The 24,734-nt window shown below is 39.9% G+C and overlaps 1 protein-coding gene across 1 annotated transcript in view; it reads left to right on the forward strand.

Moving 5' to 3' along the window:
• Positions 1–24,734, forward strand: part of IRAG2 (inositol 1,4,5-triphosphate receptor associated 2) — a 39,734-nt gene that overhangs the window by 12,355 nt on the left and 2,645 nt on the right. The window contains exons 14-34 of the mRNA XM_062591907.1: positions 836–967; positions 1,232–1,333; positions 4,711–4,874; positions 6,470–6,584; positions 7,054–7,216; positions 8,850–8,911; positions 9,867–9,932; positions 10,893–11,001; positions 12,207–12,354; positions 13,173–13,254; positions 16,762–16,808; positions 16,893–16,960; positions 17,078–17,199; positions 19,393–19,470; positions 19,611–19,683; positions 20,551–20,605; positions 20,699–20,726; positions 21,342–21,482; positions 21,910–22,044; positions 22,915–23,062; positions 24,010–24,053. Coding sequence (XP_062447891.1) covers positions 836–967; positions 1,232–1,333; positions 4,711–4,874; positions 6,470–6,584; positions 7,054–7,216; positions 8,850–8,911; positions 9,867–9,932; positions 10,893–11,001; positions 12,207–12,354; positions 13,173–13,254; positions 16,762–16,808; positions 16,893–16,960; positions 17,078–17,199; positions 19,393–19,470; positions 19,611–19,683; positions 20,551–20,605; positions 20,699–20,726; positions 21,342–21,482; positions 21,910–22,044; positions 22,915–23,062; positions 24,010–24,053 — 2,082 coding nt within the window. The remainder of the gene's footprint in view (positions 1–835; positions 968–1,231; positions 1,334–4,710; positions 4,875–6,469; positions 6,585–7,053; positions 7,217–8,849; positions 8,912–9,866; positions 9,933–10,892; positions 11,002–12,206; positions 12,355–13,172; positions 13,255–16,761; positions 16,809–16,892; positions 16,961–17,077; positions 17,200–19,392; positions 19,471–19,610; positions 19,684–20,550; positions 20,606–20,698; positions 20,727–21,341; positions 21,483–21,909; positions 22,045–22,914; positions 23,063–24,009; positions 24,054–24,734) is intronic.

Genomic DNA, 24,734 nt, shown 5'->3' on the forward strand with positions numbered 1-24,734 from the left:
CAACTACTTTTGTAGGGTGGTTTTGGTTTCAGTTTTTTTTATATCTTACTCCTGCATGGCTACTTTCCTAAAATACTTCATGGAGTCTTGTTCTGTCTTTCCTTATATTGTTGTCTTCCCTTCAGATGCAAAATGTTCAGCAGAGCTGGTGACAAAGAAAACTTATTGCAGTGCCTTTTGCAGTGCCTTTTCTTGTAAGAATCAAGTTGGCATGCTGCTACTTGCTTTAGTATTTGGTGTGCTTGTACAATACTTGCAAAGAAGAGGTAGTACTTAGAATAAAAAAAATCTACTAAAGGACTGAAAATACAGGCCCAGAAATCAGGGGAAAAAAACGGCCAGGCAGCTCTATTTCAAAAGCACTACACAGTCTCCTACTGCAGTTTGCACAGCAGTCTGTATTGCAATAATAGCTGTTACTTCTCAAATTCTCAAATGCTCTAGCGAGAAGCAAGATTCCACCTTTACCTGGAAAGCAAATATGGGCTTCTCTTGGTATTACCGCTTCTGAATAAAGTTAGCGGATTTTTGACTACTACTTGCTTGCTTCTGACATGAAAACTTATATCAGATCATTTAGCGGCTTGGCTTGTCCTTTTTGGAGGGGGGAGGTTGTTTTGGAGGGGTTTTTTTTGTTGTTGTTTATTTGTTTCTTTTTTTAATCCTCGTGGTATGATACTTTTCAAAAGTCTTTACAAGCTTCAAGTTTTCAGTAGCTCTGACCTTCTGGTAAATACAATGCAGGGATTCTTCAAAGAAATCTAAATGTCACTGATGCAGTTCTGTAGTAAAGAGATGTCAAAATAACCTAACTGACTCTCTTCTCTTTCCAAAGCTTACCAAGACTGAATGGACATGTCTGGATGAAACACTGGACCGTGAAGTGCTGTTCTTACTTCAAGGACCTGAACACGCAGGAGAAAAATTTAAAGCTATTATACAAAATCTGGTCAGTAGCATATCATATGTGAATAAGGCTATGTTCTTTTCATCAGGCTTTTAATTAAATCTTTTCCAAGATTATTTGATCAGCTTTTCTCATTTTGAAAAAATGAGAATAGCTTATCTTTTTTTCAGGGATATACATACTCTACCAGGGTCACTTGGTGCCTACTTTAATGCTATCACTCCCTCTGTGTAACCCAGGCATCTTTACACCAGGCTAGTACTTGAAATGCTACAGTTTTTTTTTTTTTTTTTTTTTTTTCCCACCCCCCACCCCCCCCCCCAGCAAGAAGAAGCCACTGAACCAGAGGAGCTTGTCATGGCTTCTTTACAATGGGTGGAAGATCCTGATGTGAACATACAGCAGGCTTGGGAGAGAAAGCTTGGAGTAAGTAATTCTATTTCTCTGACTCTATTCTGTGAAATAATGGGCCTGTGCCGAAAATGTGAGGTGTGTGTCTTACTGTTGCATGCTATATGTACTATTTGAGGTCACAACAGACCACTTGGGGTCAGATATGACTATGAGGACAGAAATAAGTATCTTCTGTTGTAAGTGCGTTCAGGGGAAGTAGAGAAATGACAGCTTTTCACCTGAATGCTGTGCTTTTCCTGACTTATCTTGTACAAAATATCACTTTGTTAAAATTAGGCTCAAAGGAAAGGATAAATGAAGCAAGCAGTATAAGTAGTAGATGGCAACACTATGCTGTGTGAGTTATAAAGCTTTTTTTATTATTATTTAAAACTGTGAGTAAGTAGTGGATGGTTTCACCATTGTGATGAGGAGGAAGGATGCTTTATAACCATCAGAGTTTGGTTTCTTTGGAAAGGCAGTATTCTGCTTCTAGTGGACACTCCTCATGAAAGGTTTCTACAGATACATATTTTACAATTTAATCTTTTATAATATTTCTAATATTCCTCATATCTCTTGTGAAGCTTGAGAATTAAGACTTGAGCTCAAAGTATCTGTGTGGCAAGAATAACTTCTGTATGCAGTAGCAGCAGCAGTCTGTGGACAAGACTCACCTCTTGCTCTTGTCCCTCCCCTCCTGTGCAACAGCAGTTTCTTAAATGCTTGTCTTGTTGGGGGTAACTTTTCTCTAACTTGTTCCTTCCTACTAATCTGCTTTTAGGAATACTACTATGGAAAACTCTACTGCACTGTAAATTAACACTGTCTTTAGAAACCTTAATAGTCTCAAACCCAAATTCATCCCATTTGCGTAATAGCAGAAGATGCCATAGCACACACTGCTGTAAGCTGTCTGCTTTTTAAGCAGAGTATTAATTTTCTTTTCCTCTTATTTTGAAAAATATTGCAGTTGACTCTTCATTCTTCTTGGGCAGGCAGAGGCAATCACTGGAGTATTGCAGCAAACGCCTGGTTATGTTGGGGTGGGGTGGGGGGTTGTTTGTTTTAGTGTAAATCATGAAAACTTCCCCTTGAAAAGGTGCAAGAATTTCTTGGCCTCTTCACCCCAGAATGACTCTGGATAGAATCTAGGAAACTGCTGGCTTGTGCTCGCAACCTTTCAGTCTTAAAAGTTTCCTCCTTCAAAGTTTTTATGGCCAAAAGATACTTGTTAATTCACCGTCCATGCTGAGATGTTGTTCCCTTTAAACATGTGAAGCTACATACTTTTGGTATGGGTGTTAGAGTTCATGCTGGCAATTAAATCATGTTCTGGATCCTAGACAGTAATGCAATAAACAACTGAACTAGTAGAGGCTAATAAGGATGAACAAAATGATTTAAAAATCAAAGGCCACGTGCTACTGGAACCCTTGGGGACAGAAGGTGATTTAATGTATTGTCTTCACCTAGCTGGAACAAGACAGGTATATGGAAAACACAGTGTACAGAGCTGAACAGTAAATTAAAAAAGCTGAATCAGAGTAGCTTCTTTCACTCTCTTTTTTTTTTTTTTAATGCATTTTCTACAAAAAACTTAAATCTCAAACCTTACTCTGTCACTGGAAGCCTGAACACTTTTTTTATCCTCCTCAGATTCCTGTGCAATATACATTGGACAATTTTTGCTGGGTTTTAGTATGTTTAAGTGTATTTAAAACCATATTCTATATTATATGCAGTAAACTTTAAGTATGTCTTTGTGTGTGTACTTAAGTGTATATATAAAGGGTGAGAGCAATGACTTTCTCACTCTTCTCCTGTTGGAAGACATGAATTTGCCACAATGCGCATGTGCCCTGATAAGCCTGTACTGCTTATCTCTCAAAACTATACCATTGCTAACAGCAAGGGTTGCTTGTTCTAGCTGAGAAACTGATCTTCAGGATGCAGGCATTTGCACGTGTTCACATCCAATGACACTGCAGTAAACCTATCTAAAGGAATTGCTCGGATACCTTTTGTAATGTGATACTTAACACGCTGCCCTTCTCTGTGCCTAGCTAACAAACAGCGTTGGGTGAGAACTTGCAAACTGGTAAGGTGGTCCATATCTGTAGGAGAGAGGTTTTCCCCCTCTGAACTAGTGAAATATCCTAGAAATTTGAACCTTTTTCCTACCTGCCCATCTCTTTCACTCTTAAGTGCTTATTAAAAGCTGAGCTCTCCAAACTGCTTGTTCAGTTGAACAAGATCAGAGAAAGATAACTGGATTCCTCTTTCTCAGTGCTGCGTGCTGCAAGTCACTTTTAAGTAACACTGCGTCCTTTGTTTCCGAAGACTTCGTTTTTCCGATCTTCCCCTTTTACCTCTGTTTTTGTAGGGGGGAAACTGAAAATCTTTGTTGCTGGAGTCGCTTTTGGGTACATTTCATCTGCTAGATATGCAGGAAAGCAACTGAAGCATGGGTTTTTCATCTTCCCCACCATCACCTCTGTAATTCCAAACTCACATCAGTGCCAATGGACTTAGAGGCGCACTTTGAGGAAAAGGATCATAGAATTTTAAACTGACAGTTTTAGGGCTTCCTGCAAGTTGAGCATTATTAGAAATTTCACCTTCTGAAATAAATTTTTGTTACCATATCTGGGCAACTTGTGTTGGAGGCTTTCTGGGGCAAGTTGTAAAGAATCCTTTGTGTGCTATGTCTTTGGCTGTCTTTTTAGTACCTACTTACTATAAACATTTGTTAAGTATGTTTGTTTCACAAGGGACAAACAGGAAGAGGACTGTCTACATTCCCTAGCTTTTCCCTGGAAAGAAAGACTGGGAATGGCTTCTGATTTGGAAGCCACTTTTTTGGAGGAAAAAAAAAAAGAAAAAAAAAAAAGTGGAAACTGCTTGTCAAATCAAACCAGTGTACACAAGACTTAAGTTTTGAATATGATAACTGTTACATATTGCTCCATTTAACTTTAAAAAGTAGCAATGCTTGGCAGGAATCTGGCCTGTCTCTCCCTGCATCCAGACAGGGTCAGGAGTTAGAAGGGTATGGGTATAAAGCTTAGGTAGTTTCACTAACCTATTAAATTGAACAAAATACTGTTCTGTGTGAAACAAAACCTTGTTTCTCCTCTGTAAGATCTTTCTTATCAAACAGTACATTTCCTCATCTCCCTCCCTTTCTCTCCTGCCCTTCCCCCAACCAAAGGCTGTGCAAGTAGATTTGCAAAATACTGTTGGGTCCACCACCTTCGTTACAGCGTTTTGCTATAGGTAGCGTCAGGTGTGGATGGCTATACTAAAGGATGGAGCTAGGAAATTCTCGTCATGTAACTGGCTCTGCTCTGCCCTGTGCCTAGTTCTGTGATCTAACTATGTTGCAATTCAATTTCAAAACTTCACAGATTCTCAAGCAAGAGCTAGAAGAAAAAAGAGAGCTTTGGGTCCAGAAACTTCGTCTCTTAGAAAAATGCAAAGAATCCCTAGATAAGGATTTTATTAGAATGGCAGGCAACCTGAGGCGAACAAAGACGGAGCAACTTCTCTTGAGGAAAGAGCTCTCTTCCAGGTACCTCATCAAAGCTCTTTGCTTTTAATGGCTTGAAGAGCAAAGATCACTGAATTCTGAAGACTTCGCTTCTCAAAGAAAATTATCTGCTGTCTTGGGGCCCACATCTGCTTTTAGTATAACACTACATTGCGTGGGAGTTAAGATTTGTGTATGTAGTAACGTATGATATTGGAGATGTCTCTTAGAAACACCAGGGAGACCACAAACTAAGCAGTTAAAAAGAAAAAAAAAATAAAACAACAACAAAAAAAACCCTCCCTACTTATCTGACAGGTGCAACTGTTAAACTGCTAGTTGCATGTGAAACCAGAGACCTCTAAAATATAGGCCTGCAAGCATCCTTGCTTTTGGAGATGTTTGCTAGTTCAAGCCAATGTACTATCTTAGCTTCTTAATGGCATGACTTCAGTGGGTCATCTCATTAAATATGAAAATATAGTTTTAAATTTCGGTTTATTACCATGTGATTCCTATTATGCATTTTGACTTTATAAATATGTCACTAAAAGCAAACAGACTTAAACTTCTGCCTTTCCTCCCTCCCTTCTCTATCTCCTCAGACATTCAGGTAAGGAGCTAGGCAAACTGGCTCTGGCGGAACCATTAATCTGAACTTGCTGTTTTTGTACAAGCCAGGCTTATCCATAGCGTTATTCTTCTACCATCCTTTGCCAAATATTTATATCTGCATATATGTCTTTACCTGGGGTGAGGATATGAGCAGCTTCCTAGGGCTTGGCATCCCTGAGAGCTGATGCTGAGCAGTCATACTGCTCCTGTGCCTATCTTTTTCTGCTTTTGTGGCTAATAAGCCTGCTGTCAGCCTTCCATCTCTGCTTCCTTTATTCAGAAAAGAGCTGATAAAAATACTGATAGCTTGTTTCTTAAAGCTGTTGTCCTGGATCGCCACTGCTTGTTGTGGTGACAGGAAGGAATTCATATGAAGGTTAAGTTAGAAAATAAACAAGGAAAGGGTTTCTGTCGTGTGTAAAAACAAGGAATTGCTTGAAAGCTATCAATCATCTTTAGCATGAGTTCTGTATGTGGTATCTGCTTGCTTGTCAAGTGCTTGTCAAGTAAAATACTCTCTATGCTGCTGAGAGATTAACCATGTGAAGCTGTGTACTTGCAGCAATAGCTACAGGGTATTTTTACTAGACTGGTTGACTTGATATCTTATCATTAACTTTCCAAAATAACGAGCCAAAATGATCATCTGACTGTTGCTAAAGTTTGATCTACTAAGCTCTTGCCCTTTGAGGGCAAGAGCAACCTTTCAACTATGATACCCAGCTGGCTGGGACCAGCACAGCCCTTGCACTGTTCAGTCAAAGAGAAAGCACGGAAACCTTCCATTCCCTTCCTACTTGCAGAGCCACTGTGAGAAGGCCTTGCCTGCCTACCAGGCTAAATTGTGATTGGCAAGGGAAAAAAAAATATTTCCTAGTGCTGGATTCTGGGGAGCTGTGATATGTAACAGCTGAATATGGTTCTTCATGCATGTCTCAACAATTGGTGTGTGTGCCATCTCCTAGGCATGCCTGTTCTAAAATGTCAGTAACGGTTGTGGTTTGTGCTCTCGCACCCTGCAGACAACGTGAGATAGAAACTGTCAAACAGTTGCACGAAGAAGCTGCTGGCCAGGCAGAAGCTCTTGGTTTAGATCTAGAAAAAGCTAAAAAGCAGCTCGAAGATGCCAACAAACAGGTAAGGGACCATCTAGTTCCTTCTATTTTTTTTTCTTTCTTTCTTTTTTTTTTTTTTTAAGGCTGGGGGGGGCGAGCAGATGCAAAAAGCTACACACAATGCATTGCTGCTCTTGGGAAAGGAAATCGCATGTTCAGAATGGAGTGCCTCATTGCAAAAATGGAACCAGCAGAGGAAGTAAAATTTGAGGGGGTGGTGACAACAGTTTGCTGATGAAAGAGGCAGCATTGCATATTTGTGGTGGCTTAGGAAAAAAAAGAAAAAAAAGAAAAAAGAAAGAAAAGAAAGAAAGCCAAAAATAGCTCCCATACAGAGTCCACCCCAATGTGAAAATGCAGAAGTTCAGAGGGAGCTTTATCACTTCCTGAGAGAGAACAGATGCACTTTGGTTTCACTTACATGAACTATAGAGGCTCCTTATGCTAGCCAGGCTGACTTTTCCTTTTCTTAAATTCTGTTTTATGCTTAGGCAAAGGAGCAAGTTGAGGCATTTTATTCTGTCTGTGAAGAAGCTGCATCCTTGAAATTCAGGTTAGAGGAAGCCATTTCTGAGCAGCAAAAACTCAAGGATATGAATACAGCTTTAACGAGCACTTGCCAGTTACTTCAGGAAAAGATGGAAGAGCAGAAAAGTGAGTAACTATTGGCACGTGCCAGCATATATTTATTTACTTTTGAATAGACAAATCCTTTGTTGTTTAACTGTGGCAAGGGGGAACAGGACTGACCTTCAAGTCACCCTGTGGTAAAATGCTCTGTAGAAGTTTTTAAGAGGTCTGCAACTGTGGCATCTGGGCTCTGAATCAGATGGGATCCTGCTGAGTGGGAGTTAGGCTGGATCAAACCTGTAAAGCCTCCTAACATTGTCCGCAGTAGGAGGAGGAAGGATTAATGACTCCATAGGTGGCACTTCCTCACTGGAGAGACTGTTCCTGCATCTGAATAGCCCATCTCACTCCTGCCAGTTTCCCTTCTTCCCTGGGCTTCCTGCCTTCTGCTTGCTGTTTGTTTGCTATGTACTCCTGAATAACTGTGGGGTGTCAGGCTGATCTCTCTGGTAGAAATCCATTGTACCACTGTAATGCCTGTGTATGCATGAGTGCAAGGAAGCATTGAAATTTCATACTACTTACCTGTTTCTTATCACCAAAAGCTTGGACAATTAAAGAATGCAATTGTTTGATTCTAGCATATGTGGCTTTTTCTTTTCCAAAGTCTGGAGTGTCTGTTGTTGAGCGGAAACTGTTTTGACTGATTATGCCCACTGAGCATTTGGCCTCAAGGCTGCATTTTTCAAGGCAATGTGTGCTGCTGTTCTTGGTAGGCAAAATGCCTTTTTTTTTTTTTTTTTCCCTCCCCCTCTCCTTCTCCTTTTTCCTTTTTTTTTCTCCAGGGAAAACCAGCCAGGTCTTTTCTGACTAGAGCCTGGGGGCTGGTTTGTCTGGATTTTTTTTTTTTTTTTTTTTTTTTTGTTTGTTTTCTTTCATCCTGTTCCCCTAGGTTCCCCTCCCCACCCTCATGATAACAGCTGAGAAATCAGGGAACCTGATGGCCAAGAAAGGTGTTGCTCAACTAAAGTCACCTGGCACAGCTCATCCTACCTTTCAGATGTCTGATCGTGACTTGCTAGTGATTGCTACAGTCTTAATCCACTGAAAGCTGAATAAGCCATTGAGGGTTGGATTTTTGTTCTGGCTTTTGCACTGAGTAACAGCATTAATGAAATGTCCTCTTCCCAACCCTTCCTATAGCAGTAAAAAATGTTAGGTGTGAGGCACATGCTGCAATAAGGCTTGTGTCAGGCTAGAAGCCACAACAGGCAGGCCCTTATGTTGTCCAACTTTAACAAAGAATGCTTCTAGGTTCAAAGTATAAAATAAAGCTCATCTGCCTTAAAACTTCATAACAGGATATCAAACTGGAGAGAAAAATATTCTTCTTTCAAAAAGTTGTAATAGAATCCTCCATTTCCATAAGGAACTGCTGTACCTTGATACTTAGATAGGGAAGCTTTCTCTCCTTCATAGCAAAATAAGAGAGATGTAACCACAGGGAGGAAAAGTATCCAGTGTTTCCTGTATGGTGCAACTTGCAAAATAAGATACACTTTCAAAACTGTTTCCTGTAAAAACTCTTGTAGGTAACTAATCCAGGGCAAAAATTTTTTGTGATAGGCAGTAGTGATGTTTAAAGACACTGTAATATCTAGCTGCTTGTTACCAAGTTATAAGGAGCCCTTTCAGATTTGTGAATGTCTCTTCATAGCAACTGTTAATGCACTGAGGAAAGAACTGCTTAAAGAGCAACTCTCTGGATTGCAACGTCAGGTATGAAGCTTGTCTGGTGGGAGAAGAAAATAGCATTGCACAGGAGGTGCTGTGGTGGAAGGACACTTGCAGCCAAGATGAGCTGCAAGCAATTCTGTAGCATCTCGTTTCTTCTTTTCTGACACGTATATTACTGTGGAGGCAGAGTGGACTGTGCATGCTGATTTGCACATAACTGTTGTCTTCCTTTGGTCTTCTGCAAAAAGCAGACGGGAGCTCACAGCCAAAGATGCAGTGTCAGGCTTCACTGTAAATAATTGTTTGTGATCCCTTAACTTGGGAGCAAGGGAAGTTTTCTCTGATGTGTGTGTTTGATTTGTCCCTCATAATTAGCCTTCCCTTCTGCGAAAAATTGAAAATAACAATATTGTTCAACATTGTTGAAAATAACAATGAAACACTTTGTAATAAAATTTTATTAATATCTAAGTATTGGAATAGGCAGTAAGATAGTTATTACCTTTGTGCTTCTGTGGAAATATGTTGAAAATTATAAACCTCTGGAAGATTTTGCTTCTAGAAAAGATTTTTCTTTCCTCTTTGGAAAGAGGTGGAGAGGAAAGATATGGTTGGAAGACTTCCCCCCACACACACACACCTTTATTGAGGAATACTACTATCTCAGGGACTGAACAGTCTGGATTTAACATAGAACAACAAGGTATTTATAGAGACAAATGCAAGATCCTGCAGTGTATCCTAGGTCATAACAGGGCATCAGAGGAGCAGAATCAAAACTGTGCACCAGATGCATGCGAATAAAACTTGTACTTTTGCATGAAGGTCTGCAGAACTAAAGGCTAAAATTAGCAAAGGGAAACAACTGGCACAGTTCTCTTGGTAGCTTAGAAAGATAAAATTCCGTTTTGTACATAACCAGTAGTACAGTGTTCTCTCTCTCTCGGCTCTTTTCATTTATGACTGCTTTCCTTAATTTGTTTCTCTATTGCAACAGAGTACTGTAGATGAAGAATCTGATTATAGGCTGCTGCCCACATCAACCGAGCCTGTAAAAGGGAAGGTAAGTGTGTGTTTGCTCTGACCACTGCTGAATCTGCTAAAATGTGACATTCCTGTTTATGCTTATTTGCTTGATTGGGGGGGGGGGGGGAGAGGAGAGAGGGGGAAGGGGAGATGTCAGGGTCATGACCTGGAGCAAATAACTTTCCTTGCCAGAAACTCTGCCAGTCTTAAACATTCAACAAATCTATTTGAGAAATGCATATATTGACATGCAAGCAGAGGTATATTTAAAGCTTAGTGCAAAGCTAATCACTGTGACAAAACACAAGAGCTTGATAAATTGCCTTTTGAGAAGGATCAGAGGCTGCAGATAGGGCTACATCTTCCTACTTTTCTTCCATTTTTCATTATTCACACTACATATGGTCAAATGCAGCTGAGTAAGTGTTGCTTTAGGAGTTCCTTCTAGCCATCTTCAGATGAAGTCTCTTCACTGCTAAACAACGAATAAATTATGTGTGTCTTGGGTGATGGGGGAGAGCCAGGCAGCATCTTCTCGCCATGTGGCAGAGCTCAAGTTGGAGCTGCCCTACTATGTCTGCTGAGGGACACATGGCTTGTGTGGCAGGGGCCAGACACTGGGTGAATGATCTCCACCTCCGTCTGACTGCTGTAGCCAGATTACTGTAAGATTACTGTAACCAGAAGAGAGAATACCCCACTCCCGTCTCCTGCCCTGCCTGTCTCACCTATTTTCCCCCTCTTACCTAGCTGGAACCAACGTGTCTGCTACAAATGTCATGTTAAGATTTGGATTATTCTACCTTTTTCTGTATCTGTTCTGCCTATTAAGGGATATGAGTTTTTTTTCTGGGAAAAATACAACAGATGATGTATTTGTATAACTGTTAATGTTATGCAGATGCAGCTGTTGGAGGAGGAACCTTGTTGGTCTCTGGGTATTAATGTATTAAACATGACTGAAAAGTATCATTGCTCTCCACTTTTTTTTAAATAGCAGCTCTACTATTCTAAAAAACTGTGGACTGAGGGACCCAGTTTGTGCACTGAATCTCTCAGATTGCTGCCTGCAGATATTTCATGCTGGTGCCTTACACCTTTATTAGGTAAGACTTGGTGGTAATGACTATTTTTCTGTCTCTTATGAAATATAGTAAGAGTTGCTTGATGGTCTAGAACAGTCTTATTGGCACTAAATGCAGGATATTGAAATGAATTGTAATAGAAATCGCTTTCACATGGTGCTCTTCATCAAGAGAGCCTCTGCTCAAGCTTAAGTGAGAATCCAGACAGTGTGAAAAACTTTTTTGACTTTATTTTCACATGTGATTCATGAGACTTCCCTGTCAGTCAACCAGCAGTCCCCAAAAGATTAAGAACTTCTGGTGTAAATCATATATCCAGCTATTTTCCTGACAAGACACTTGCCAGTCTGAGTTAACAGGCCTATATTATTGCCATTCAGCCTGTAAACTTGCACAGTAAGACAGCGAGAGATGTCATGCCACTTCACTAATTGAGCTGAGGTCAATCCTGGTAAAAACTTGAACAGATAGCACAGCTCCCAAGACTGAACTCATTGTATTTGTTCATCTATCTCCTGCTTTCATAAGCTGTTCAGACTTTCCTGCATCTCTCTAAAAATTACCAGTTATACTAAAAACAACCATTGATTCATCTGGCTTGTAGGACCACAGAAATGAAGAACAAACTTAAGAATTTGTAGGTAGATAGTTTCCTCCAGCAATAAGCTAGGACAACATGGGTAGTGTCTGAGAACAGAGAAACTATAAAATTCTCAAATGTAATTTTACACTAAACTGGAGAAAATCAAAGATGATGTTGCTTAAATGCACATGCTCTTTAAAAGAATGCTCTGCTACTTCAGAATGGCTGTTTCAATGCACAGACTGGGAGGATGGTTATAGCTTGCCGTAATGTTACATTTCAGCCACAAATAAAGTAGGTGTTTATGGCTTGCACCAACAAAACACCGCTACAAAAATGACCTTAATAAATTATTCTGCCCTCCTCTGCCATATAGAACAATTTCAACACCAAAGTTGCCACAGACAGAAGTTTCTATAAGCTGATGATATCCTCAGCCCTGTGCTAAAGACTATTTATAAAATAGATTAGAACAGATGAACACCTCACCAAGCTCGCTCTTACCATGATAGAGCTGCCTGATTATAAATCAGTATTATGATGGTTTGTTTCTTGATTATTTTAGACTTGCAGGCAAAAACTCAAAATACTTCATCTAAGTTCACCTATGACCAACATTCTTCATACTTGTATCTCTTAACAGATGCTCTGACCTTGGAACCCTCATGTCCAAATAAGTCTCTTGTGCCCATCTGGCATCCCCACTGTAAGCGGAGCTCTGGCAGCTGCACATCTGAGAATTGCAGTCTGGGACATGGGTCTACTCTGGATGTGACATCAACTGAGTGGAAGTAAGATGGCAAAATAACCTCTTTTGGGGTGAAGGACAGAAGTCATGTGATATAGCATGTTCCAGAGGAAAGATGCATCCCCTGTATGTGCTAAGTTCAGCGCTAAGGCATTGCTTTTAGGAAATCGAGTCGTCAGCTAGTGGTATTTCTGGATAACACTTTGTTTCTTAAGGAATCTGTATCTCACAAGATTAATGTGAGAACCTTTTGGTGACACTCTTAGTGCAATCACCTGCCGAATATGGCGCTCTGATTTCTTGCGGGAGACTGAGGCATAAGGTAGGCATTCTTGTGACCATTTTCAGTATTTAACTCAAAAAATTGAATTTACATTTAGGAGCCAAAATCTGATTGGATTTAAGTGGTCAGTTTTTTGCAGAGTTTAGGACAGGAATGCTGAAATCCTGCCTATTGGGCTGCTTTTTAAAACTTTTCAAATAGGAATCTCTCAATCTTAAACATTTCAATCTCTAATTATTGTAGGTGAGTACTTAGAAAGATGAGGATATTACTGAAGAGGCGGAAGCAGGCAGCGTGAAGTAAATTCTTGGCAGCTCTTGAAGCTTTTGCTACTTTTTTTTTTTCTTTCTTTTTTTTCCTTCTGTAGAGCTGCACAGCTTGGAGGAGGTTGGGAGAAGGATTGGTGTTGGCTCTTGCTGTTTGAGGGAGGAGGGATTGTGATGAACTTCTATTTCTCTGGGAGACCAGCTGTCTGACTATATAAATAATGGTGAATTCAGTTGTTACATGCTTAAGGAAAATAGGCAATATATTTCAGTGTTGTTTGGGCAATATGCAAATAAAGTATGTATTGCCAGGTGGAAAATATGCTCTGCTGGTAACTGTACTGGTGCAGATCTTCCTGTTTCCATTACAATGATGGACTCTTCACTTGCTGAGGTGAGTGCTGTCTAACGCTCCAGACGTGGTTTTGAGTGAGTTTGTGTTTAGTGCCTTACAAAGAACCAGATTTTGAGGAACTATAAATTGCCACTGCTTCCGGGTGAATGGAGCAGGTGTCAGTCAGCAAGGTGCTGTGATACTTTGTCTTATATGGGGCAACCCCTTCCTTTTGGGCACATTCCAGGAACACTGCAGTTGCAGACCCAAGCATCTTGATGTTTATGTCTGTCTGGGTCATGCTTCTTGCTAGGAGCTATTAGCTAAAGAATATTTTAAACATGGTTTCAAGGTTTGAGTCAGTGCTGCTTCTGCAGTAATAATCAGCTCTGCTGGGGAAATCTGAGTGACTTCGCTCTTTCTACCCATCTGTAAGAAACCACAGTATGTTTTACGTGTGAATGCTGTCTTTCTGTGTGTTCTCTCTTATGGCTTTTACGTAACAGCTGGGGGGGGAGGAACAAAGCAAAACAAAAAAACCTACCTCTGCAGTATGAAAGACCTTCCCTCACCTGGTGTGTCCACTGCTGGATTGGATCCCACGTCTACTGGCATCCCTTCTAGAGATGAGCTGTTGGTCAGCTGGCACATGACAACAGCTGGCCAAGCCACTGCTTAGTCCTGCTCTGCACTCAGCACCAGTGTTCACGGTAGAAATGCAGCGTCCTCACCTGGCCACTCAGGCATGTTTTGAACTGGCATTACAAACTCCTGTACTGGTGTTGCTGGAGATGATAGGAGACTATGGGTCAGTGGCTTCCGTGAACCTGGAAATAACCTTTCCAACGCCGATGAGCAGGTGCCTCAGGCCTACCCTGGCTGATGTGTCACCTGTAACTGCAGCGGCCACCCAGTCTTAGTGGTAAATCAAGGCAGGAAGTGCAGTGAGGGTAAAAAGTAAGAGTAATGGGGACTGCATGTGGTTACAGAGTACTGCTCAGTAAAGGGTAGAGCAGATGAGGAACTGTTTGCTTGCACTGCTGCTTAAGTTGCCTTAAAAAGGACAGTCTCAAAGGCTCTTGTTTTATCCAGTGCTCTGGAAAATGACTGCTCTGAAAAGTTCTTTGAAATGTCCATGCTTAACCATTCTGAAGCTTTCTGTAATTTCAGGTGGGCTTGGAAATGTCCTTTTCCTTTTTTGATTTTTTTTCTTCACCCCTTCTATAATGCCTTCATGTGAATATTGTGGAGGTGAAAGTGAAAATATTAAAGCTTTTTTCTAAAGAGAAGGCAAACGGACTGTGTCCAGTATCTAGTCTAAAAACTGATGTGCAGCAAAATTTGAATATCCTTGTTTAATAGGAAAAGTCTCCCTAGGCTTTTTAATCACACTATGGTCGCAGATGCGTTTGATCAGACTGAGCCCTTCAGCATGTAAGTAACTAGTTATTTCATCAAAGCATTTTCACTGTAGGAGTTATAGGGCTATTAAATAAGGGAGTTCTTGTGACAGCCAGCTAAATATTAGTTTTTTTGTTTGTTTTAATTTAGAACTGTGAAAGTTAAGCCATAATCTAAAAATCACATGCCAGATCTTCAAAATATTAATGCTTGTTTGGGGGAAGTTGTACAAGATTCTTGTCAGAATTTCTCTGTGCAGAGGACAGTGAAATGATCCAAGGATCCACTAATCCAAGGGATGGAGGGGAAGAGTGATTAGGATTCTGCTGCAGGGAACTTAACTGATACAATCCTTTTACTAGGAGAATGGACCCTCTGAAATTAAGTTTCGCTAGCAAATCTAGAGCATGGATTGCTTTTCTTTTTAAGCATACGTCCTGCAATTCAGCAGGAAGTTCACAATGGTAATAGCTAGTATGGAGTTTTAAAAACTGGATTGAAGATTTTCCTTTATTGCAAACAGAAATTACTGATGCTTTCATTACTGCAGAAGGAGAGAGTGTGTAGAATAATACCTGTTGCTTTGTTCAGCTTTGGGTTGTGTGAGGCTTGGGGGGGGGGGGAAGCATATTTCTTCTATTCTAGTTTGCTTTCATTCCTATATGCTACTTGTCTTTCCTTCTTTCCTTCCTTGATATTCCTTTAGTCCTAATGGTCTGAGCAGAGCAGAACAAATGCAATGCTGTACTTCCTCCAGCTTAACAGAGAATTCAAATAAGAATAAAAATAGCCTGGATTTGCATTAGAGGAAACATCCGGCTGGTTGGTGCAAGGTTCAGTGAGTACAGCTGACCTCTGATGGGGTGGGGAGAAGGAAAGAGAAAGTGCTTGTTGATGCTGTGGACAGGCAGGGCTCTTCAATGTGTCCAGTGCATTGGTTACCTGCTTTTCTGCTTTGTAGAGTAGCCTGTTTTTCACTGCATAAATGCCTCTTTTCTAGATTCTCTGAGGACACGGTGTACCGGAACGTAGCTGATCACTCACTAACAAACTGATGTGATTTGGGGCTTTTGGGGGGGATGGAGGGAGGGGTGATGTTTTGTGCCCTTCCTCTTCTCCCCGGGATAGTGGTCTTGGACACCTGCTATGCTGAAAGGCACTCAAAGTTAGTTAGGCCCAGACTTTCCCTGTTTGAAGACAGGGTTCAACGTCCTTCTCCTTTTCAGCTGCGGGTGATGTTCTTCATAACAAGTCTGTACCAACTTAGCCTTTAAACCTCCATTTCACGTTGTAATTAATGCTCACTACCAGTGAGTACAGAAGTAATCGCTGGACGTTATAAAGAGAGAATCTGTCACTGAAATAAGTAAACGGTAATTATCTGGGGATAAGGAGGAAGAATGAATGTTTCCCTCTCACCATATTAATATACTGAAGAAGAGTTTGTCAGGTCCAAAACTGTAATGTCGCAGGTAAAAACACAAGCAGAACTACTTATAAGCCTTTAAACATTGAAATCCTGAAGGCCTGAAGCCCTTTGAACTGGCTAGGTGATTGCTATATGTAATACTAAAAATGAGTGTCCTCCAAAGGTGAACACTAGAATTTACAACATAAAATGCAAGCTTCTTGTGTGAACAAATCATGTTCAGTCAAAGCCATTAACGGTAATGTTTTTAACTACCAAAATGAGTCATTCACACAGTATAGCTGTGTGAATCTCTGTACCCCACCTGGTGTAGTTCAAGACCTTGAAAACAGGTTAAAAATGCAAATTTACCTTGATGGAGAGCATTAGGATAGAAAGATGGTGTGGTAACTCATATTTTGTCTTTTGAAGACGTGCGTTAGAAACGGAACATGAAGTTAGGAACCAAAATTTCTCAGAAATACCATATTTAAAAATACAGAATTTCTGCTGAAACAATTATCACTCCTAAGTGGTATCTATTCTGCTATCACTTAGGTGATGGTATCATGTTAAGCTACATCTTATGTGTACTGGTGGTTATAGACTAACAGATGAATCTGCAGTCCATTACCATTTCAGTTTTTCTCTGAAACATTCAGGTACAGTTGAAGGAATTACTAAAACCTTGACATACACATTTTCTGCTCACAAAGCAACCTTTTCCCTCATACTAACTCTCTTCCCTTTTCTTTAAGGTGGACAGTGCAGAGCCATTAATACCAGCCAGTCCGATCCTGTCCAGGTCAGGTTTTGTGAAGTTTTGAAAAGCTTCTACCTAGATTATGTCATTCATGTGAGTAACTGAAAAAGAACTTTGTTTTGGCAGTGATCACTCAACATCACCCCAAGAAGCTGTTCTTGCATCCTTTTCAGAAAGCATCACAGCAGTAGAAGGTAAGCCCTTAGACTGGGGCACAAAGATCTGTGAACTTTGTGCTGAAAGCCTTGAAATAGATACCCTCGGGTCATTTCCTTGCCAGTAAGTGCTCTTTCTGTTGCCTCATGTTATAGGCTGTCCTCTTATGGAGGAAAAATCACCTGAGTGCTTGCATGCAAAAGAGGAAGACGTGCCAATTTCTGTAGCAATGGAGAAAAATAGTGGTAAGAGTCTAGCTGATACTATATCAGGTGCAGTGACTGCTGCAGCCACATAGGCATTCATACAATGAGGAAACACTGGCTTCCAACACATCTTTCAGTGAGGAAGTTAAATAAGAAAGACAATAACAACTCTTGAATTTCTACTGTTGTAAATACTTGGGCCTGCAAGTGCTCCCAGGCCTACCCAAACTTTGAAATTCGTGAGCTGGGATAAGGCTCTGCCTGCTTGCAGGAGGCTGATGGCCTGCAACACTGCCAAAGGTAGACATGAAATAACTTAGTGAAGCTGTGATGCTTGCTAGTTGAACATTGTGCCAGCAGTAAACTTCAGACAATTTTGGGAGGAGAAAGAATGTTGTCATGGGTTTTGAGAAGTTTGGTGACAGGTAATTGGACTAAATAACATTTCCCTTTTCTCTTTAAAAATTGATGCTCAGAACGTGAGAAGCTGGGATGGGCCAGGAGGGGAGATGAGGACGGACTCTTTTGTGAATACTTACGTCTTTCCCAATGGCCATACACAGCCAGGAAAATTATTCTTACTAGATTTGATGGTGCTTCTCTTTCATTGAAAAATTGAAAGCAAAACTAAACTGGAGTGTATTTGAGCTATTTTTAAAAAGCTGATCTGAGTATGCAGTACAGTATATGCAAGAATGCTTGTTCGTAACCAGCTTTTTAACCTTTACCTAAATATAAAATTTTTGTCATCACTTTGTTTTTGTTTCTTTCTTTAGTACTAATCTTCCTGAAGTCTAATTCAGTCCCCTGACTTAAATATATTTTCTTTCTACTAATTTGCCTCTGCAGTTAATTTTCATATGTGCTGTGGGTGCCCTTGGCAGGGAGGAAACAGATATGCAAAACAGACCAGAATGGCTCCAAATAGCTTTGAAGTCTGAGATCCTGCTCCCTGTTGTATGCAACCAAATAAGAAGTGTTTCTAGTATTAGTATTAAAATGGAGTTATGGATGAATCTACATTTGTGGTTTTTAATAGTACCATACAACGCCTTCTCGGGGTGCTTAGAATCCAGGTCATATAGGTGGGACTGTTGCAATAGCAGCAAGATCAGCAGCAGCAAAAGGGAGCACTAGGAAAAGGGTACTATTAATATAAAAGATGAAAGAAAAAAAAAGTAGTACTTCTAATCTAAAACCTTGTTTTTCCCCTCTTGTTGCCATTTCTTTGACCTTCATTCATGTGCATGTGACTATATAAATAAATATACCTTTTTAGAACATCTAGAAGGTTTTTAAAATAGCTACCAGAGTTGTTGCTACAGGCAAAATTAATGTGACTCTTGGAGATTTTTCATTTTTTCTGAAATATTTTTCTCTTTCTTTTTAAATAACTGTCTTTCTGGAGGTTATTTTTTCTCTGCTTTAAAGTTTTTGTAAATTTTCATACTTCAAAGTTTGTGTTGCATTTGAGCTGGCACCATCAGTTACTGAACTTATCCGTTCATTACCACTTCTCCGTGAAGAGTTCTTTTGTTGGCTCTGTTAGCACCCTAGTAGTTCTTTTTAATGTACTAAATGGACAATGCAAGTGTTGGAACATGTTTCAAGCCTCTCTTCAAGCATTGCAACCACATGCTTTTCAAAACTTTGTTATACTTGGAGCTCCTTTGTAACAGTAGCTGTAGTAGCATCTGGTTTTTTTTGACTCTTTTCATGCTGGGGGCATTCAATGAGAATTATAAACATTCATTTCTCCTGTTGGTTTGTGCATGGAAATTTTTACTTCATATATTGATGTCCTTCTAGAAGTCAAAAAAACCAATTAGTTGTAAACTGTCTCTTAAACAAAGAAAAAACCCTGCTGGTAGCAAAAGCGTGGAAATTTGTTCATCTAAGTGATCAATTTATTGATCCAGTTCTGGCTGTAGTTGAGCTACTGAATTGTAAATATTACAGTGATACTATATTTGCAATTCAACTAGAGCAACTACAGCTAGGCTGAACATTCTCACTTTAGATATGTAACGCTTCTTATTGATAATACAATATTTTGGCTTGATAAGTGACATACTTCTTCCTTTATACCTTTATGGTGTTCTTTGCTGCTGCCTCTCCTCCTTAACGTCCTCTCTTGGTAATTGCTGCAACTTCTTTTAGACCTCTTGGTCAATGGCTAGTACACTGGGTATTGGTTGGAGGCTTTTTTGTTTTGTTTTTATCATTATGTTTGGTTTCTGGAATGTTTCTTCTCAGGAACTGAGAATCTGACCAAGCAGCAAGAATTCTACCCTGTGATGGAAGAACACAAAACATCTCAAAATGTTTTAAAGCAAGACCTGGTAAGAGTGCTGGTGACACCAAAACATCTAATTCCTTTACTAGAGCAGTGTCAAAGAACAACACTGCAGGAGGGAAGAGGGCCCTCCTGTGCTTTCTGTGTCTGTTCCCTTGGTATAACTACTCTCTGATGTGCCTTCAGGAGATGGACCAGGAAAAAGAAACCAATAAAGAGCAAAGTGAGGAAGCATTAGCTGTGGTTCCCAGTAGGAAAGGTAGGAGGCTCTGGCTGAACACATTTGCATAATTCCTTGGAGCGTATGCCTTTGTCACCTGTATCAAGGGCTGTGTAAAGCGGTCTAGAGAGCTATTTGGACACATTAATTATTGCAGTGTGTGTGTGTGTGGTGGTTTATGTGGGTTTTATTTGGGGGCGAGGGAGATTGTAGTTGCAGTCAGAAATCAAAATGGGTGAAGAGCAGAGGAAGGGAATGCTGAGATGTTATCATGCAAAAATCTGCTTCTCCAACTCCTACAGATACTAATCTAACCAGCTCCATCCTCCTCCAGATAGGAGGGAGAATTTCTTAGGAGCTGCTGAGGAGTTAAGATATCTGAAACTGAGTACTGGCATGCTTGTCCTCCCCAAAGTTTTTACACTCTAGCTTTCTTCCTGCTAGCTAGAGTGTGGGATAATGAGATGAAACAAGCAGGGGAGATATTTTTACCGAACTACACTTGGACATCTTCATTCTTGGAGCCACTGCACCTCTTGCCTTTGGAGTTCAGTAAAAGCTAGTGATGTAGGAAGTTCAGACAACCTGAACCTGTGGGCTAAGATCTTAAACTAAAACCTGTAATTGTTGCTGAACTAATTAGCTGGCAGTTGAAGCCAAATAACAATTAACTTCTGAAGCTTTATTTAAGTGACACAGTCAGTCTTACTGCTGCTTTAGCCCTAATGTACTCCAAGGTATATAAATTCTTTTTACTGGCAAGAGCTTAACCCAGGAAATCTTAAGTGGCTTCAGTTAGGGCTTCATAGATATTTCTTTATTTTTTTTTTTTTCCCCCAAACTGTTCAGTGTTTTTTCAGACAAAAACTAAGAAAACAAAACTTTTCTTTTTCCTCTTCTTTTCAGGGAGCTCACCCAGTGCAGGTGGCATTAAAGGAGATAAAACAAAGCAAAATGATCCGTAAGTGTGTTTAACTTTCAATGATCACCTGCATGTATAATGTATAATTTAAAGCTACAGTCTGTTACATAACTGTTCCTCCTTCTCCTACAGTGACTCTCCTAATGAGAAAGAGGTGGAGGTAAGTCTCAGCTGCTTGTATTGCTAAACACTTTGAACAATAGAAAGATCTTGTAAATAAATCCTGATTAATATCTTTCTCTGTAGAGAGGACTGATGTTGAATAGCTTGAACTTAATGGATTTCTGTAAACTGGCTTCTAAAATCCGTCTTTCAGAGCCCTGTTGGCATAAATGATAACCTGCCGATATTCAATTGAAATTTCTGAAGGGATAAGACAGATAGAAATGGAAATCTATAAAAATGACTGAAATATCTGTCACTACAGAAAAATTTGCCTTCAAATGTGAAGGAGCATAGTTATGACCTCCTCCTAGGCAGAATGTGCTGATTTAAAATGATTTTGTCTAAGAACACAGATGGCATGCTGCATGCTGCCAGGAGATTACCTGTTCTGGCTTCAGACAGTTCCCTCATCACCACAGGTGGGAGGACTGGCAAAAATAATGGCTTTGGGGTGTAAAGTCTGCTACTAGAGATACAGGCCATATTTGCTTTCTCCTCCATATCTCCTGTAACTGCATTCATGGAATATATTCCTAATAGTATACAAATCTACTTAATAGACTTCTGTAGCACTTGGTCCATTCTGAAATCTCTTCCTTTCCTACAACAGGCTGAATTTCTGAGGTTGTCTTTAGGTTTTAAGTGTGACTTGTTTACCTTGGACAAGAGAGTGAGACTTGAAGAAAGATCCCGAGATTTGGCTGAAGAAAATTTGAAAAAGGAAATTACAAATGGCTTAAAGCTGCTAGAGGTTAGTGCTGGCTGTGACTAATACGGTGGATGGAATGAATGGTTGTCAGTGTTTTTTTGATAAAACTTTGGTTTTAGGTTTTCTTTTTTATCATAAGTAAGTCTGAACTAAGTTTCTAAATGACATGCTTCAAACACTAAATCCTTCTCACATATTTTAAGGGTAGCCTTCTTCATCCAAACATATTGTATGTCTAGGCAGTGGCGAATTTTTGTATTGCATAGATGTCTGGAAAGAACCTGTGTCTTCAGTTGTTTTTTATTATGTTACATAAACTGAAGTCTCTGTCCACTGGAGGTCTGTATCAAGTCAGTGACTGAGGACATTGGATGCTGATCCTGTGACTGTGTGAGGCCTGGCAGAAACGCCTTAGCATCATTTGGGTTCACCTTTCCTTCTTTGCTCAGATTGTTATGTTTTTGTCTAGGCTTTAGTTCCTTTGTGTGAAGAAGATAACCAAGCTCAGGAGATTATTAAGAAGTTGCAGAAAAGCTTGCAGTTCCTTAGCCAGTATGCAGCCCGTGTTGCCAGCAGAGCAGAGATGTTAGGAGCTATTAATCAGGTAACCACTTCCACGTAAACGTATTCCAGACAAGTTAAAGGCTTCTAGATGCAAAACGGTAATAGGGCCTGTTGCTAGACCTCTGATTCCAGAATTAGATTTGGGGATCTGAGTGCATAACACAGACTGACCAGTACAGTATAGTCCTGTCTTTTTCTTTTCAGATCACTGCTTGTGCTGTTACTCTCACAGTGCCCCTGGGATTCCTAGTAGCAGGATAGGACTACATTGCATCAGCATAGTTCAAAACCCCATCACAAAAATATGGTCCTCATGAAAGATCTTTGCAGGAGAGGAATGTACGCAGTAGACAGCACAAAAAAGCAATGCAGTAACAGCAATTTTAATGTATTAATGATAATGCCTTCCACAGGCAAGGAATTACGGGCTTTGTTCTGGTCTGCTTTGTTCTCCTCCACCCCCCAAGCTAATAATCTAAATATACTAATGTTTGGGCAGGTCTTTTTATGTTTCATGATGCGCAACTGTAACATGATGTGTAACGCAGAACAGTAATGTGAAAATATGGCTCGGCAACACTGGCAAGTGTGTGGTGGCAGCCGAAATTGTAGATGACAGAATGAGACGATGAGAGTTTGCAAAGGCTTGGAAAATGAAAATTGCAATCTCTGCTAGAATAAGGGGAATTACTGGTCAAAGGCAAAGACCTTTGTAACCTGGGCATGTGTTGAGAGAGAGGTTGCAGTAAAGCCTTTGAAGGGGTGGACAAAAATGAGGCTATTATAGCATCATGATGTAAGATAGATAAATTGTCTGGGGAAAGAAACTGTCAAAATCTAAACATGATTCAGTTCCTCAAAGAGTTGCTCTTCTTTTTTTCATACTGCTGTGTTGCACTTACTCTGCTAGGAGAGCCGTGTCAGCAAGGCTGTGGAAGTAATGATTCAACACGTGGAAAACTTGAAGCGCATGTACACAAAAGAACATGCAGAACTTGAAGAGCTGAAACAGGTCCTGCTCCAGAATGAACGATCATTTAGTTCTCTTGGAGAACGAGGTAACTAGGAAGAGCTGCTTAGCCTTCTCCCCTTCTAGGGTTTGCCAGATAGACCCTTGCCTAACTGAAACTCGGTGTCATGCATGGGATGGGTTATACAACTGCTCTATCTCCTTTCCTAGAAACAGAGGAAAAATCAGTAAAATACTAATAGTACTAGAAACAATCTCTGAAATTAGACTTGTATGTAAACTGTCAAGAATCTGTGGGTGGGGGAGAAAAAGAAAAATATCATAAACCAGCAGTAGAGGTCTGGTTTTTAGAGAGTGCAGCATGTGTGACAACCTTACTCCTTAGGAGCAGCAAATTCAAGCACTTTCCCACATTGCAGATTTCTAGCTAGCTATTTCTAGGTATCTGAATTTCGATTCCTCTGAATTGTTCTTAGAGATGCCTCCTGCCCCCTTTTCAAGACAGGAATCACAGGCTCCTTAAGTGCAAATACTCTGAATTTTACTATTTATCTGAAAAGCTGACTGCTGTACCCTCTGTTTAATGCTGTGAGCTAGTGGGCTTTGCCAGAAAAAGCATTAGATTCTTCTGTAGAACAAGACATGCACTTTAAAAACAGAAAGAGCAATCTTACAGACACACCAGTAATATCCTCTCAGGAGTGTTCTGAATCACATGCTATCCTTTCCTTTTTGGCTACAAGCTGCAACTGTCCATAAGAGATTAGCCTACAGCAAAATGTTGACTTGATGATAGTAGAATATACCTAATGATATCAACAGAAATTAATCTTTGCAGAAGATGTATACTGACACATGAATATTATCAACTCAATTAATGAAATAAGCTTTTCTCTGAAATTTTTGAGTACTCAGAGTACTTTGCACTTTTCCATTTAAACAGATACTGCAAAAAATCAGACCTTTAATTGCAAGGAAAGCTCACTGCTTTCAATTTTCATTCCTTTCAATTTCTCATGTTTGATCTCTTCACAGATGAATCTACAAATAAAAAGCTACCAAATTCTCTTAACTTCAAGGTATGGTCCTACAGGTTAACATAAACTTTTAAGTGCGTTCTTTAATTTTGTACTTTTTTTTTTTTTTTTTTTTTTTTGCCTTGTCATGCCCTGGAGCTCTGTGGTATGTGCTTGATTTGATGGGTGTGTGTGTTTTTTTTTTTTTTTTTTTTTTTTTCCCCATAAATACAGGCTGATCTCATCAATCATGAGCATATATTTTCACTACCACCCCCAGCAGAGAACTGCATATGGTTCTGCTTACAATAGCTGAAGTATCCAAAATGAAGAAGCCAAAATGGTTATGCTTTCATGTAGTGGTTAAGAAATATTGTTCATATGTGGTTCTCTCTGATGTTTCAGAAAGAGTTCAGCACAGTGAGCTGAAAATAGGTGAGAACAGTTCAGACCGACTACAGAAACTCCTGTGAGCACTGTTCAGTGAATTCAGACGCATGCTTTAATTTTGGCATTTTCTGGAAATTGTGTATCCAGACTCGCTTCAGATTGTTAGGAAGGAGGGAAAAAAATTGTTACTTTGAAAAGATATTGCTTTAAATAGTGTGGTTTGAGCTGTGTTTATGGCTTTAATTCTTTGTGTCACTTCTTGAAATTAGGCCTAAGAGCTACTTTTTAAATAGTTTGTATAAAAACAGAGTTATTTTATGTGATTAGGGAATGTGAGTCATTCCCTAATAGAGC

Source organism: Rhea pennata, chromosome 1 (genome assembly GCF_028389875.1).
Source record: "Rhea pennata isolate bPtePen1 chromosome 1, bPtePen1.pri, whole genome shotgun sequence".
NCBI classification, from domain to species: Eukaryota; Metazoa; Chordata; class Aves; order Rheiformes; family Rheidae; genus Rhea; species Rhea pennata.